Here is a 14675-nt window from a genome sequence, read left to right as displayed (position 1 = left end):
ATGGTTTTATGTCTGCTTTGAATTCAACTAAAGAACTTGCTATTGAAATGAACGTACAACCTAAATTTCTTTTTAAAAGTAGAGATTAATAGTCCAATTGAAGTGCTGAACTATATAAAGTGGTTAGATTCTTTTCCAAATACTTGTATTTCTTATCGTGTACTATTGATTATACCCGTAACAGTTGCTTCCGCTGAAAGAAGTTTTTCAAAAATAAAATTACTAAAATCTTATTTAAGACCGACCATGGTACAAGATAGATTGAATGGTTTAGCAATATTATCTATCGAAAATAATATGTTAAAAAATATTAAATATAATACTTTAATTAGTAATTTTGCAGCTCAAAAGGTAGGAAGAATGAGATAAAATCTATTATGAGTTGCAGTGTTATAAAAAACGCCCTGGGCGGCTGCCTAGGCGCCCGCCTAGGCGGAGGCGATGCCCAGGGCGTTTAAATGAGCCTTGAGCGGCCACCTTTTGGCGCTGGGAGCGGCTATGCGGCCGCCCAAAGCTAAGCGGCCCGCTCCACTTAAAAAAAACGCTCCACTTAGAAAAGAAAAAAAAAAACGCTTAAAGCCCCAGACCCCAAACCCAAAACCCATAACCCAAACCCAAAAACCAAAAACCCAAACCCAAACCCAAAACCGACGTAACCCTAATTCTCATTTTCTCACTCACCCGACGCCGCAAGAAATTTCCATCGACCGAGCTCATCTTCAACCTCGTCGAACTGTCTTCATCTTCGTCGAAGCTCGAGCTCGTCTTCAACCTCGTCTTCGATCTTCAACATCCGAGCTTCAACCTCGTTTCGAACTCGTCGAAGCTTCGTCTTCAACCTCCGAGCTTCAACCTCGTCTTCGAACTCGTCGGAGCTTCGTCTTCAACCTCCGAGCTTTGTCTTCAACCTCTGAGCTCGTCTTCAACCTCCGATCTGTTCCTCGTCGAAGCTCGAACTCGTCGAAGCCTCTCGATTCTCGAAGCCTTTGGGAGTCTGCTTCATTCCTGTAACAAGGTAAAGGATTTAATGTTATTTTCTTATTTTATTTATCATTTTACTATTTCAGACTTCAGTGATGACCTTTGATTTCAAGTTTTTTGGTTTAAAGGTTAACAACTTAACATTAATATGGTTTTGGTGTTTTCAGATCATCCGTGTAATTAAGATGAACAGAACAGACATTAAACAATGGTGTAAATGGGCAAATCAAGAAAGATTAATAACTTGAAACTTATGATGTGTTTGATGGAAAGGCATAATGTAAATGAGTCTGTTAAGAAAAGCTAAATACTAGCTCTAACATATCAAATTAGCTCACCGAATTCATTAGTCATGTTAGTTTGCTGCTTCTGTTTTTTTGGGATGCTCACTGAATTCATTAGTCAAGTTTTTTGGGTTTATCAGCAGCTTGTTCCCTTTTGAGTCCAATATCATGATTCGTGTATCTTTGAATATATGGGGAAAGATAGTTTTACCTCTTTTAAATGTTAGAAAAGGTTCCCTTTTTGCTCAGTGCAGATATTGAGTTAAAAACTAGGTACCTGCTTCTGGTTAATCCCTTTTTGCTGTTCACACTTCTTTTTTTCTTTAATTTTTTCTTCTGTTCACACTCCACACTTCACACACTTCACAATTTTGAAAATAGGAATACAATATGAATATACATATTTAATGAATGAATTATCGATATTTAATTTGGTAGTTGTGTTGGGAAATTTGATTGATCCTTCATCCTTGCAGCTTGCTACTTAACTAAGTATAATCTGTAAAAAAAGAAAAACAAAGTCAGTGAGCATTTTTGATTGAGTATATATATATTTATCTTCAAGTATCACAATTAAAAATAGAAAAAAGAAAAAAACCGTACAGAAACCGCTTAGGCGCCCGCCTAGGCGTCTAAGCGCTGGGCGCCAAGTCCGACGCCTAGGGGTGCCCAGCGTTTAATGTAACAGTGATGAGTTGTATCACTTAGGCCTCATCAAATATTTCGTCTTAGGCCCTAAAATTCCTAGGTACGCCCTGCTCCATGGAAAAGCTCTTATCACCCCGTCGAGCCCCGTTCGCTTTCTTGCCGCCCTTTTCCTCCTCTCCCTCTTCGTCTTCGATCAGCATACGATCAGGCCAGCTAGGGTTTCGGATTCAGCCCACCCCTCCTTGGCGATTCGAACCACTTAGGGTTTCGTTGAGCAGTTCAGAAGGAGTCACGACTACGAAGGTAAAGATCTCCATTCCCGGTTTCTTGGCGGTGGAATTTTCACGAACGCAACCCCTGCCTTTTATTGACTGCATGCTTGTTTTTTGTTTTTTTTATTATTTCGTTGTTAAGTTTTCTTAAATCTCATATACTATAATCTTGAAATGTTTCTCAAAAGTGGCATCTTTTGGATTTTTGAATAAAGATATGATTTTTTTATAAGTTTACAGGAGGGAATATTTTGGTAAAACTTTTAGTAAAAAATAAATATCATATGGTATAGGTCATTTTTTTTCTTCTTCGGAATTTGTAATGTAGGGCTCCACTGTTGTATTTTGAATTTCAGGTTCTTAATTTTTTTAAAAAAATAGAGATGATCCTTTGGCAGTCCCTAATTTATAGGTAGCTGTATTCCATCCAATAATTGGGCTTGTGAATCTTCAATGATGATTAAGTTTGATCCGGAATGATCTAATTTTTTGGTGATCAGTTTTCTTCAATTTTCCTCATATTTGGACAACTGGTTGAATATGTTTTGGCAGCATCATCGTGAAGAGGAGGTTGTTGATCTTGAGTCTTTTAGCATTATGGCTTTATCACCTTTAGATGGCCGATATTTGCAGAAAGTCAAGGATTTGCACCCATTCTTTAGTGAATATGGGTTAATCCGTTACCGTGTAATAGTTGAGGTAATTTTCATTAAATTCTCCTGTAAGAATACATATTTAATAAGTATTTTTTTATTCAACACCAGTGCACAGTGTTAGTCTTACATTATGTTTTTTTAAGAATAGTGGTTTCATATTTAAATGTAGATTATACAATCATTTTTGTAGCGAATGATAAAGAAATGTTTCTGGTAAAGCATGAAGAAATTGTTGTTGATTGGATATAAATCTTCCGTCTGGCTTACAAATCATAATGTCTCAGGTATTTAGATAAAAGGTTTAAAGCCTTAGTTAAAGGTTTAAAGTTGTGCCAAAAATGTTCCGTGAACCGTTAGGATATTTATATTTGATATGCATATTTGACATTGATACACATCTTCTAATAAATTTGCATATGATGTAGTATTAGCAGTTTCTGTATGAGTCCATCGAACATTGTTTATTTAGGTCATGCTTATTAGTGTGCTTTCTTTTACAATCTAACAAAACGTCCAGCCTCTGCTTTGATATAGGTAGCAATCTTCATTAAAACTTGTCATAATGTAGTCATGTCTTGGGTAATGGAGAAAGAGGTAACTTACAAGTAAAAAAGGTTTACCTCTTTCTCCATTACCCATCATGATCTGACAAAGCTGGCCACTGTAGTTATTTTCATGTTAGCTACTTAGTGCAAAATGTTAATATGAAGCGATTCTTTTGTAGGTAAAATGGTTGCTAAAATTATCAGAAATACCTGAAATCAAGGAGGTTCAAAGCTTTAGCGAGAATGCCAGGTCTTATTTAGAAAGTATAGTTAGTGGCTTCAGCAAAGCTGATGCTCTGGAAGTGAAAAAGATTGAAAAAGTAACTAACCACGATGTTAAAGCAGTGGAATACTTCTTGAAACAGAAATGTCAATCCAATGCTGAGATTGCTGAGGTGAGTTTTTGATGTTCCTTGTTGTGGGTACTCTATGCTTCCTCTTTTTATAACTATGACTAACTATGATTTCAAAGATTTCATTTGATGCTTAATATTTGACATCAGATTCTACAAAATTCTTTTTTAGGTACTGGAGTTTTTCCATTTTGCTTGTACATCAGAGGATATAAATAATTTAGCCCATGCATTGGCACTGAAGGAGGCGTTCAACACTGTCATATTTCCTGTGATGATTGAGTTGTTGAATGCAATATGCAAATTAGCGAAGGAAAATGCTCATATCTCCATGTTGTCTCATATATTATTAGATGGATGTACATTGGATAGAAATTATGTTGACAGCAAGACAAGAATTCATCTTGAAATGGATCCTCCACATTTCTATGATCTTGTAATTCACAGAATTTAGCATCTTGCATTAGTGACGAATTCAAATTCAACATATGCCCAACCCTAATAGTTAAAGCAAGAACAGAACAAACAACATACATGAAGCAAAGAACGACGACAGCGGCGCATTTCCTACCAATAACACATCTAGCTTTATATCTAATTCTCTAGTGATAACCATCTCATACAGATTTTACTACTAACCTGAAGCTTCCGGATTCCTTGTAGTGCACTTTTGTATGCCAAGAGAGAATACCCAGATCCAATACCCAAATTCCTCAAAACAGTGGAATCGGTCAAATCCCTCTGTCAATGATTACACATGCAATAAGTATAGTATCACTTTACCAGAATGAGACACTAAAGACGTGTTTTTTGAACTGTGATATAGCACTGAACTTCACATTAGGTACTCCTCAAGAACCATGAATAAAGGTGGAAAAGTAAATGATACACACCTGCATACGAGAGATGGGCAATTTCGAGCTGAGAGCAGATAAAATAGCATTAGCCAAACACAAGTTGCCCTCACTATTCTCAAAATCAATGGGATTAACTTTATGAGGCATAGTTGAAGATCCAATCTCCCCAGCCTTGGTCATCTAGAAAGCAAAATTATCATGAAATTGTTTAGTTCCAAATTGGAAGTTTGGGAGCTAAAATAGGTCCTAATATTTTAGGGGCATGTGGTCAAGCATAAGAAAGTTACCTGCTTAAAATAACCTAACGAAATATAGCTCCATATGTCCTGATCAAAATCAGTCAGGATGTTATTAAACTGAACAACTGCATTGAAAAGCTTTGCGATATAGTCATGCGGCTCAATCTGCATACGGAGCAAGCAACAGGCTCAGAAAGAGAGTATGCATGCAAGTCAGGTGCCATTCCATTCATAGGCCACATTGACATAACCTTTCAGACCACATTGACGTAACCTTTCAGACAACACAAACTTAACAAAATTATTAGCTAGCGCTGCAATTCCATTAATATTTATGCACTAACTAGTTGGTGTAGAATAGGCTAATTTATATATGTACTGTATTTCCAAGATAGATGGATAACCTGCAAGTGTATCTACTTATTATCAAGCATGCACATGGTAGTATCTACTTACTATATGAATCACCTTTTGTAAACTCTTGAAACGTGAAATGGCAAAAAAAACCTACATTTCAGTCACCTGAGTCGATTGCAAAACTCATGTTAAAGAAAATCCCAAGGCTCTATTAGTTATACACTTTTACAGTTTGTATAGTTGCCTAAATCTTCACGAGGACTGTTTACTAGTAAACTAGATCAAGCAGAGAACAAGGAGCAGTGTCAAAAAAGTACAGGTAAATAAAGTACTCCTCCCATTAATGAAAGCTGTCCAAGTCATCCACAAAGAAAAAACCATATCAAACTCGTCTATGCATTACTTAATTACGCAAAAAAAATCCATCAAGCTGAAATGAATCAGATAGGTAAAACCTTGCAAAGAGAAAAGTAGTAGAAGTAAATAAACATGCCTGTGTCACGTAAGTGTTGAAACCTAAACCCAAAGAGGTCACGAACTCAGCTGCAACAGTTGGCCAATCAATATCAGGATATGCAACTTTATGTGCATTGTAGTTTCCAACAGCTCCAGCACACTTGCCCAATAGTTGCACTTCTGTAAAGGTCTTCCCTACTTCACTTAGTCTGAAAGCAAAATTTGTCATATCCTTTCCCAAAGTAGTGGGTGAAGCAGGCTACAAAGGGAGTTAGAAGATATCAGAACTAAACCACATAAACCTATTACAAAAGCAAATCATTTATTCCTATAGCATAACGATGAAAATTATCAATATGATATTTCAGTTGCTTTGAGCAGTCAACTTAGTATATGTTCGCTTCTACTATTGGCCATGTCACGCCCCGTGCTGAAGGGCCCATTGGTGCGGTACAAGCCGTGGGACCCGCCCCGTGCTGAAGGGCCCATTGGTGCGGTACAAGCCGTGGGACCCAACAAGTGTAACGTGTTGTTTGGCTCAATTCACTGCCAAAATTGACTAACCGATGTTACACTTAAATAATTTAAACCACATAAATTCTCACTCATTTCCCGATGTGGGGCTAAATAGGAGTGTCACGAACACCCTACCTTACATAAGCGACGTCCTTATCGTGACATAACAATTGGCACATCCCGGTATCACTAGGCTATTTGGACTCTAGAGATGGCTCCCGCCGCACTCACGCAATATAGCACTTAGCCCCGCATAACACTTAGGCCTCGTTTGGTACGCAGGAATGGGGTGGAATGGTATGGTCATTCTCACTTCTCATTCCTTCCTATCAAGCACACCCTCTTTTTTGAAGTTGGAATGCTCATTCCCACTTCTCATTAATTCTCACTTTATGTGGGAATGAGCATTCACAATGAAATGATAGGGAATGGGCATTCCCACTTAAATGAGAATCAATAAAATATACAATTTTAAAATACGTCCATTCCCACTTCCTTTTACAAATTACACCCAAACGTGAGAATGAGAATGACTATTCCATTATCACATTAATTCCATTTCATCCCTTCTTCCATTCCATTCTCATTTGAGTCCATTCCCGCGTACCAAACGAGGCGTTAGTTCCACCCTTCCGACTCGCAACTGCTCTGATACAATTTGTCACGCCCCGGGCCGCCGGGCCCATTGGTGCAATACAAGCCGTGGGACCCACTAAGTGTAACACGTTTGGCTCAACCCACTGCCAAAATCGACTAGTTGATGTTACACTTGAGTCTTGGGCTTACCCATTTAAGCAACTTAACTTCTCACTCATTTTCCGATGTAGGACTAAATAAGAGTGTGACAGACCAGAAAAAAAAAGACAAGATTATATTATTTTTAACCTTCAAATTGAAAAGGTTCCATTTAATTTATTTCATAGCATCAAGCTAAAAACTCATGAAGAAAGGAATGTAGAACATGTCCTGCAAACATATATGAACAAAGATAGACAGTATAATCTTTATCAAACCAGTAATTATACATGATGTATTAGGCCCATGTAGAAAATTCCAGAGTTTCAGCATGTAATCATTATTTAATTATTTCTATATAAGCCCCCACAAAAAAACTTAACTTTTATATAAAAAGGTCATTTCGGTGAAATTTTTTATACAAAAGTAAGCTTTTTTTTTGGGGGGGGGGGCTTATATAGAAATAATTAAATAATGATTACATGCTGAAACTCTGGAATTTTCTACATGGGCCTAATACATCATGTATAATTACTGGTTTGATAAAGATTATACTGTCTATCTTTGTTCATATATGTTTGCAGGACATGTTCTACATTCCTTTCTTCATGAGTTTTTAGCTTGATGCTATGAAATAAATTAAATGAAACCTTTTCAATTTGAAGGTTAAAAATAATATAATCATGTCTTTTTTTTCCTGGCCTGTCACACTCTTATTTAGTCCTACATCAGAAAATGAGTGAGAAGTTTAGTTGCTTAAATAGGTTAGCCCAAGACTCAAGTGTAACATCTACTAGTCGATTTTGACAGTGGGTTGAGCCAAACGTGTTACACTTAGTGGGTCACACGACTTGTATTGCACCAATAGGCCCGGCGGCCCGGGACGTGACAAATTGTATCAGAGCAGTTGCGAGTCGGAAGGGTGGAACTAACGCCTCGTTTGGTACGCGGGAATGGACTCAAATGAGAATGGAATGGAAGAATGGATGAAATGGAATTAATGTGAGAATGGAATAGTCATTCTCATTCTCACGTTTGGGTGTAATTTATAAAAGGAAGTGGGAATGGACGTATTTTAAAATTGTATATTTTATTGATTCTCATTTAAGTGGAAATGCTCATTCCCTATCATTTCATTGGGAATGCTCATTCTCACATAAAGTGAGAATTGATGAGAAGTGAGAATGTGCATTCTAACTTCAAAAAAGATGGTGTGTTTGGTAGGAAGGAATGAGAAGTGAGAATGACCATTCCATTCCACCATATTCCCGCGTACCAAACGAGGTCTAAGTGTTATGCGGGGCTAAGTGCTATATTGCGTGAGTGCGGCGGGAGCCACCTCTAGAGTCCAAATAGCCTAGTGATACCGTGATGTGCCAATTGTTATGTCACGATGAGGACGTCGCTTATGTAAGGTGGGGTGTTCGTGACACTCCTATTTAGCCCCACATCGGGAAATGAGTGAGAATTTATGTGGTTTAAATTATTTAAGTGTAACATCGGTTAGTCAATTTTGGCAGTGGATTGAGCCAAACAACATGTTACACTTGTTGGGTCCCACGGCTTGTGCCGCACCAATGGGCCCTTCAGCCCGGGGTGTGACATGGCCAATATTAGAAGCGGACATATACTAAGTTGACTGCTCAAAGCAGCTGAAATATCATATTGATAATTTTCATCGTTATGCTACAGGAATAAATGATTTGCTTTTGTAATAGGTTTATGTGGTTTAGTTCTGATATCTTCTAACTCCCTTTGTAGCCTGCTTCACCGACTACTTTGGGAAAGGAGATGGCAAATTTTGCTTTCAGACTAAGTGAAGTAGGGAAGACCTTTACAGAAGTGTAACTATTGGGCAAGTGTGCTGGAGCTGTTGGAAACTACAATGCATATAAAGTTGCATATCCTGATATTGATTGGCCAACTGTTGCAGCTGAGTTCGTGACCTCTTTGGGGTTAGGTTTCAACCCTTACGTGACACAGACATGTTTATTTACTTCTACTACTTTTCTCTTTGCAAGGTTTTACCTATCTGATTCATTTCAGCTTGATGGATTTTTTTTCGTAATTAAGTAATGCATAGACGAGTTTGATATGGTTTTTTCTTTGTGGATGACTTGGATAGGTTTCATTAATGGGATGAGTACTTTATTTACCTGTTTTGACACTGCTGCTTGTATTCCTTGTTCTCTGCTTGATCTAGTTTACTAGTAAACAGTCCTCGTGAAGATTTAGGCAACTATACAAACTGTATAAGTGTATAACTAATAGAGCCTGGGATTTTCTTTAATATGAGTTTTGCATTCGACCAGGTGACTGAAATGTAGGTTTTTTTTTGCCATTTCACGTTTCAAGAGTTTACAAAAGGTGATTCATATAGTAAGTAGATACTACCATGTGCATGCTTGATAATAAGTAGATACACTTGCAGGTTATCCATCTATCTTGGAATTACAGTACATTTATCAATTAGCCTATTCTATACCAACCAGTTAGTGCATAACTAATAATGGAATTGCAGCGCCAGCTAATAATTTTGTTAAGTTTGTGTTGTCTGAAAGGTTATGTCAATGTGGCCTATGAATGGAATGGCACTTGACTTGCATGCATACTCTCTTTCTGAGCCTGTTGCTTGCTCCGTATGCAGATTGAGCCGCATGACTATATCGCAAAGCTTTTCAATGTAGTTGTTCAGTTTAATAACATCCTGACTGATTTTGATCGGGACATATGGAGCTATATTTCGTTAGGTTATTTTAAGCAGGTAACTTTCTTATACTTGACCACATGCCCCTAAAATATTAGGACCTATTTTAGCTCCCAAACTTCCAATTTGGAACTAAACAATTTTATGATAATTTTGCTTTCTAGATGACCAAGGCTAGGGAGATTGGATCTTCAACTATGCCTCATAAAGTTAATCCTATTGATTTTGAGAATAGTGAGGGCAACTTGTGTTTGGCTAATGCTATTTTATCTGCTCTCAGTTCGAAATTGCCCATCTCTCGTATGCAGGTGTGTATCACTTACTTTTCCACCTTTATTCATGGTTCTTGAGGAGTGCCTAATGTGAAGTTCAGTGCTATATCACAGTTCAAAAAACACGTCTTTAGTGTCTCATTCTGGTAAAGTGATACTATACTTATTGCATGTGTAATCATTGACAGAGGGATTTGACCGATTCCACTGTTTTGAGGAATTTGGGTATTGGATCTGGGTATTCTCTCTTGGCATACAAAAGTGCACTACAAGGAATCCGGAAGCTTCAGGTTAGTAGTAAAATCTGTATGAGATGGTTATCACTAGAGAATTAGATATAAAGCTAGATGTGTTATTGGTAGGAAATGCGCCGCTGTCGTCGTTCTTTGCTTCATGTATGTTGTTTGTTCTGTTCTTGCTTTAGCTATTTGGGTTGGGCATATGTTGAATTTGAATTCGTCACTAATGCAAGATGCTAAATTCTGTGAATTACAAGATCATAGAAATGTGGAGGATCCATTTCAAGATGAATTCTTGTCTTGCTGTCAACATAATTTCTATCCAATTTACATCCATCTAATAATATATATGATTTTTACGGATGTTTAAGTGTTTTTCTATATAAGTATTTCTTTTCTAAAATTGTACTAACCATTTCCCTCAAAAATATTGTATGAACTATGTCTTTGCTATCCTTTTCAATTTCCTTTAGATCTATTATTTGGGATCCATAACTATGATATCTAGCATGATTCTTTTGCAAAAATTCTGTCTGTACGTCCTAGTAGTTGATGCGAAGAAAGATACATCTAAAAGTGGCAAAAGCTCCTTTTTTGCTCAATATGCTGCCGATGTATAAAGACAATCCCACTGTTAACATTTAATCAAGTTTATTCTGAAACTTGCCCAAATTAGTTTGAAGTTTAAAGCTCATTATTTTAAAGTAATAATACTTTGATTGTACATTTTTGATACAGTGCTATCAATATGTCTCATTCTAAATTACATATTTAATAATGACATAGACTCATGAAATTACACTGCTTTGTAACTCTCTTCGTTTCTTAATGTCTTATTGTATATTTAGAAAATTATAGACAAAATGGTTTTATGTCTGCTTTGAATTCAACTAAAGAACTTGCTATTGAAATGAACGTACAACCTAAATTTCTTTTTAAAAGTAGAGATTAATAGTCCAATTGAAGTGCTGAACTATATAAAGTGGTTAGATTCTTTTCCAAATACTTGTATTGTTTATCGTGTACTATTGATCCCCCCTCCCCCCCACCCAAAGGGAAACCGTTACCTATCTGTCTGAATTGACATGTGAAGTGACATTTTGCTCAATATCATTTCATAATTGTTAGCCCTTATGTTTTGATGATGTTCTTACAACCACCATTATCGGTGCTAATGGCTTATTGAGTGTAAATGTAGTAAATTCATTTGCCAAGCTCGTTAGTGCCATTAATGGAGGATGGATGGAATATATGCTACAACGAAGATATCCAAAGGAGGAGGAGGCCAAGAGATGAAACAATGTTATTTCAAGAACGACAAATTCGATTAAAAGCTTCATCCGATTCAAGCTATATTAAAGCTCAAGTATATTGCTCTCTACATGAGGATATTAGCTTTCTTTTGTTTTTCTCTCTAGTGCTAGAATGTAGGCAAAGAGTTACTGAGTTTACTTGAAGCTATTGGGAATCACACGCACGTTTTTAAACTTGTGCTTTTAAGCGTTTTTCACAAAATACTATTTTTCACAAGTATGAGTACCTATCTGCAAAATTCTTTTTCCAAGCAGTTTGTTTTTAGTATTAAAAACATTTTACAAAGTTTCAGAATTTTCAGAGGTCAAATAAATATTTTGCAAATATTTCAAGTTTGTCAAAAAACCTGATTTCATAAAATATCAGAAATCGGTCGACCGGTCCGGTCGACCGATCCGATGACCTTTCTTCAGTATGTTTCCAGAGTGTCGTCGGTCGACCGGTACGGTCGACCGAATTTTTCAATCTTGAATCGGTCGACCGCGCCGGTCGACCGATGAGTCTCTGGGTGTTTTTCTATATTTCCTTAGCTGCTGGCGGTCGATCGAATTTTTTGGTCGGTCGACCGAAGGTATTTTTCGGTCGACCGATATTTTCTTCGGTCAACCGATTTTTGCCTTGGTCAGCCGTGACTTTTTTAAAACTGTTGTTTGCCTCGACTGCTGTGCTTTCACTTGTTAGTGATTGGCACAGTCTGTGATGAGGGCCTGAAGAAGAGATTATTATCTCATTTGGGAAGATTTGTTTTTGTTTTAAAATGATTTAAACTCTTCTATAAAATCCCCCAGACCTCTTCTTCTTCCTCTAAGCCCTAACGTTTGAAAAGAACCAGAGAGCTCTGTTCTTCCTGAGAAAAATTTTCAAATCTGTTTTTCCTCTGTGTTCTTGTGTGTGTTTCACTTCCCAGCTTCAATACTCTTCTCTTTGCTATAGGGGCTTGTGTAAAGAGAGTATCTTGCATTTTCTTCTGCTGCTGTGAGTGAGATCTTGTGTAGATCGACTGTGAGGGAGTGTGATCTGTGAGATCAAACTGTGTAGTGAGAGAGAGATCTTGTGGGATCATTGTGTAGACGAAGTTCCGGCTTCCAAACCGGATGTGTTAGTGGATTTCTCCTCGAGAGTGGGGAGCGGGGACGTAGGTCAGCGGGCCGAACCTCGTTAACACATCGCGCGTCAAGGATAACGATTCCTAACTCTATCTCTTTCCATTTCATTGCACTTCTGTTTTTGTGGTTTGCTTGTGCTGATTTTTAAATTGCATATTAGAGCCTCTTGACCCTAATCACCCCCCCTCTAGGGTCCAACAATAATGAAGTGACAATCAACCTTTATATGCTTCTTGTTCTCATGAGACTTAATCTGTACCATTGGCAATATAAACCAGAACCTGATTATTATGATGTATTTCCATAGCCTGAGGTAGAAACACACCTATCTCCTGATGAAGGTATTTAATCAACATAATCCCTCTAGCAGCGAGAGCCATAACTTGATAATTAACCTTAGCAATAAATCATGGCACGATAGTCTGCTTCATCGTGAGATCACCATATTTCCTCCAATAAAAGTACAATATCTGCCAACGAGACACTATCAAGAGTATCATTTGCTCAATCAACACCAAAATAACCAATAATATTAAAGATTAAAAGAGATCCTTGTTGGTGATGGACTCTCTTGTTTTCTTGCATTAGGTTATGCGCGGATACAACGTCCCAGAGGCATATGAGAAGCTGAAGGATCTCACAAGAGGAAGAGTTGTCAGCAAGGAGAGCATTCAAAAGTTCACTAATGGCTTGCAATTGCCAGGATCTCACAAGAGGAAGAGTTGTCAGCAAGGAGAGCATTCAAAAGTTCACTAATGGCTTGCAATTGCCAAAAGAAGCAAAGAGCGTTCTCTTGAATTTGTCTCCCCAGTCATACATTGGAGAAGCAGAGAAGTTGTCTAAGTCTATCTACGATCATGTGGATTTGGTGAATGGGTTCAGGCTTTTATAGTTGTTGAAACAAACGTTGAATGAACGAGAAGAAAATTTTACTAATTGAACTCTTCGTGGTTCATGTTACTTCCCCATTGCATTTTCGTTATGAGCAAAGACAGTTGATACCACAAACCGTTTGTGTTTGTATTATTGTGTAAGCTTGCAAGGGTTAATTAACAAAAGGAAAATGAAATTGAATAAGCTTGTAGCATTATTGCGTGGTCTTTAGACCAGTGCAATCGGTTTCATTTGGTTCTTTTACTAATGGCCTGGAGGAAGAAAATTGCAAGCATGAGGCTTCAAATACTAAAAATGGATCCTGGAGAAGCAACATGTATGTTTCCATGTATTACTAAGTTCATTGTAATCTATATTGGCTGTTTTTAAACATGCTATTTACTATTGTTTGATTATAACTTACCGTAATTTGTGACCTTGAGTTGATAAGAAATCTGCAACAATCCCGACGATGATAGAGAAGAAGTTGGGAACTTCTGCTAGATGTTTTCCTTGCAGCCTTCTGTGAACCTGAGACAAAGATAAGAAATCTGCAAGCGTTTCAAGTTTATTGTTCGTGGCTGAAAGCATCAGCTTTGTTCAGGTTTTCTTGAGATATTGCAATTTCTTACATTTTTGCTAATGATAGGCGCTATTTTCTTAGTACTTACAACTGAAGGAAGATTAACCTTGCGCATCCAAGGGCTGTATAGTTGAATGCTTATCAGCTATTCTGCTCTTTGATGACATGCCTTCTTTAGTGGACAAGATTTTCTGCATTTCAATTCGTACATTTTTTAAATTTCTTTCTCCTCTTGATGCTGTATATGAGGTTGCGTCAAATTTCAGTTCTTTTATGGCCTACTGTTTTTAGTACGTATCCATTTTGGGAGGAATCTATTTGGCATTCTTTGATGACATGCCTTCTTTAGTGGACAAGATTTTCTGCATTTCAATTTGTACCTTTTTTTTCCCGTTTATTTCTTCTCTTGATGCTGTATATGAGGATGCATCAGATTTCAGTTCTCTTATGGCCTACTGTTTTTAGTGCATATCCATTTTGGGAGGAACCAATTTGGCATTTTTATATACTGGCTTGTTAGTTGGAATTGATTACGTTGCCAAGTGTTCGAAGAATAGCTCAAATCACCAGCTGAGTTCACTTCTTCTTTTAAGGTTTTTTGTTAAAGTGAGTTCATACTTCATACACTTCCCTTTCTGCGGATCATGAGCTGATATGCTTTGATGGAAGAGGTGAATTATAT

The 14675-nt window shown here is 37.4% G+C and overlaps 2 protein-coding genes across 2 annotated transcripts; both read left to right on the top strand.

The window, feature by feature from the left end:
* Window positions 882-13839, top strand: LOC109844309 (adenylosuccinate lyase-like). The gene is made up of 4 exons (XM_020413297.1): window positions 882-1015; window positions 2014-2216; window positions 13126-13170; window positions 13241-13839. The coding sequence occupies exons 2-4, from the start codon at window positions 2028-2030 to the stop codon at window positions 13427-13429; spliced, it is 423 nt and encodes a 140-aa protein (XP_020268886.1). The 5' UTR covers window positions 882-1015; window positions 2014-2027; the 3' UTR covers window positions 13430-13839.
* On the top strand, window positions 2734-10876 carry LOC109844308 (adenylosuccinate lyase-like). The gene is made up of 5 exons (XM_020413296.1): window positions 2734-2884; window positions 3566-3781; window positions 9547-9663; window positions 9771-9914; window positions 10067-10876. Exons 1-5 carry the CDS (start codon window positions 2783-2785, stop codon window positions 10211-10213), a joined length of 726 nt encoding a protein of 241 aa, XP_020268885.1. The 5' UTR covers window positions 2734-2782; the 3' UTR covers window positions 10214-10876.

This window comes from Asparagus officinalis, chromosome 6 (genome assembly GCF_001876935.1).
Source record: "Asparagus officinalis chromosome 6, Aspof.V1, whole genome shotgun sequence".
Classification (NCBI taxonomy): Eukaryota; Viridiplantae; Streptophyta; class Magnoliopsida; order Asparagales; family Asparagaceae; genus Asparagus; species Asparagus officinalis.
Note: the sequence above shows the minus strand (reverse complement) of the source record. Positions and strands in the feature narration are given on the sequence as shown.

Bases quoted from the DNA above. Each gene is read 5' to 3' on its own strand.
- LOC109844309 (XM_020413297.1), top strand. From the start codon at position 2,028: ATGGAAAAGCTCTTATCACCCCGTCGAGCCCCGTTCGCTTTCTTGCCG. The intron at 2,217-13,125 runs GTAAAGATCTCC...TTCTTGCATTAG, and splicing joins AAGGAGTCACGACTACGAAG to GTTATGCGCGGATACAACGT. The intron at 13,171-13,240 runs GATCTCACAAGA...TGCAATTGCCAG, and splicing joins AGGCATATGAGAAGCTGAAG to GATCTCACAAGAGGAAGAGT.
- LOC109844308 (XM_020413296.1), top strand. From the start codon at position 2,783: ATGGCTTTATCACCTTTAGATGGCCGATATTTGCAGAAAGTCAAGGAT. The intron at 2,885-3,565 runs GTAATTTTCATT...ATTCTTTTGTAG, and splicing joins GTTACCGTGTAATAGTTGAG to GTAAAATGGTTGCTAAAATT. The intron at 3,782-9,546 runs GTGAGTTTTTGA...CTCCGTATGCAG, and splicing joins CCAATGCTGAGATTGCTGAG to ATTGAGCCGCATGACTATAT.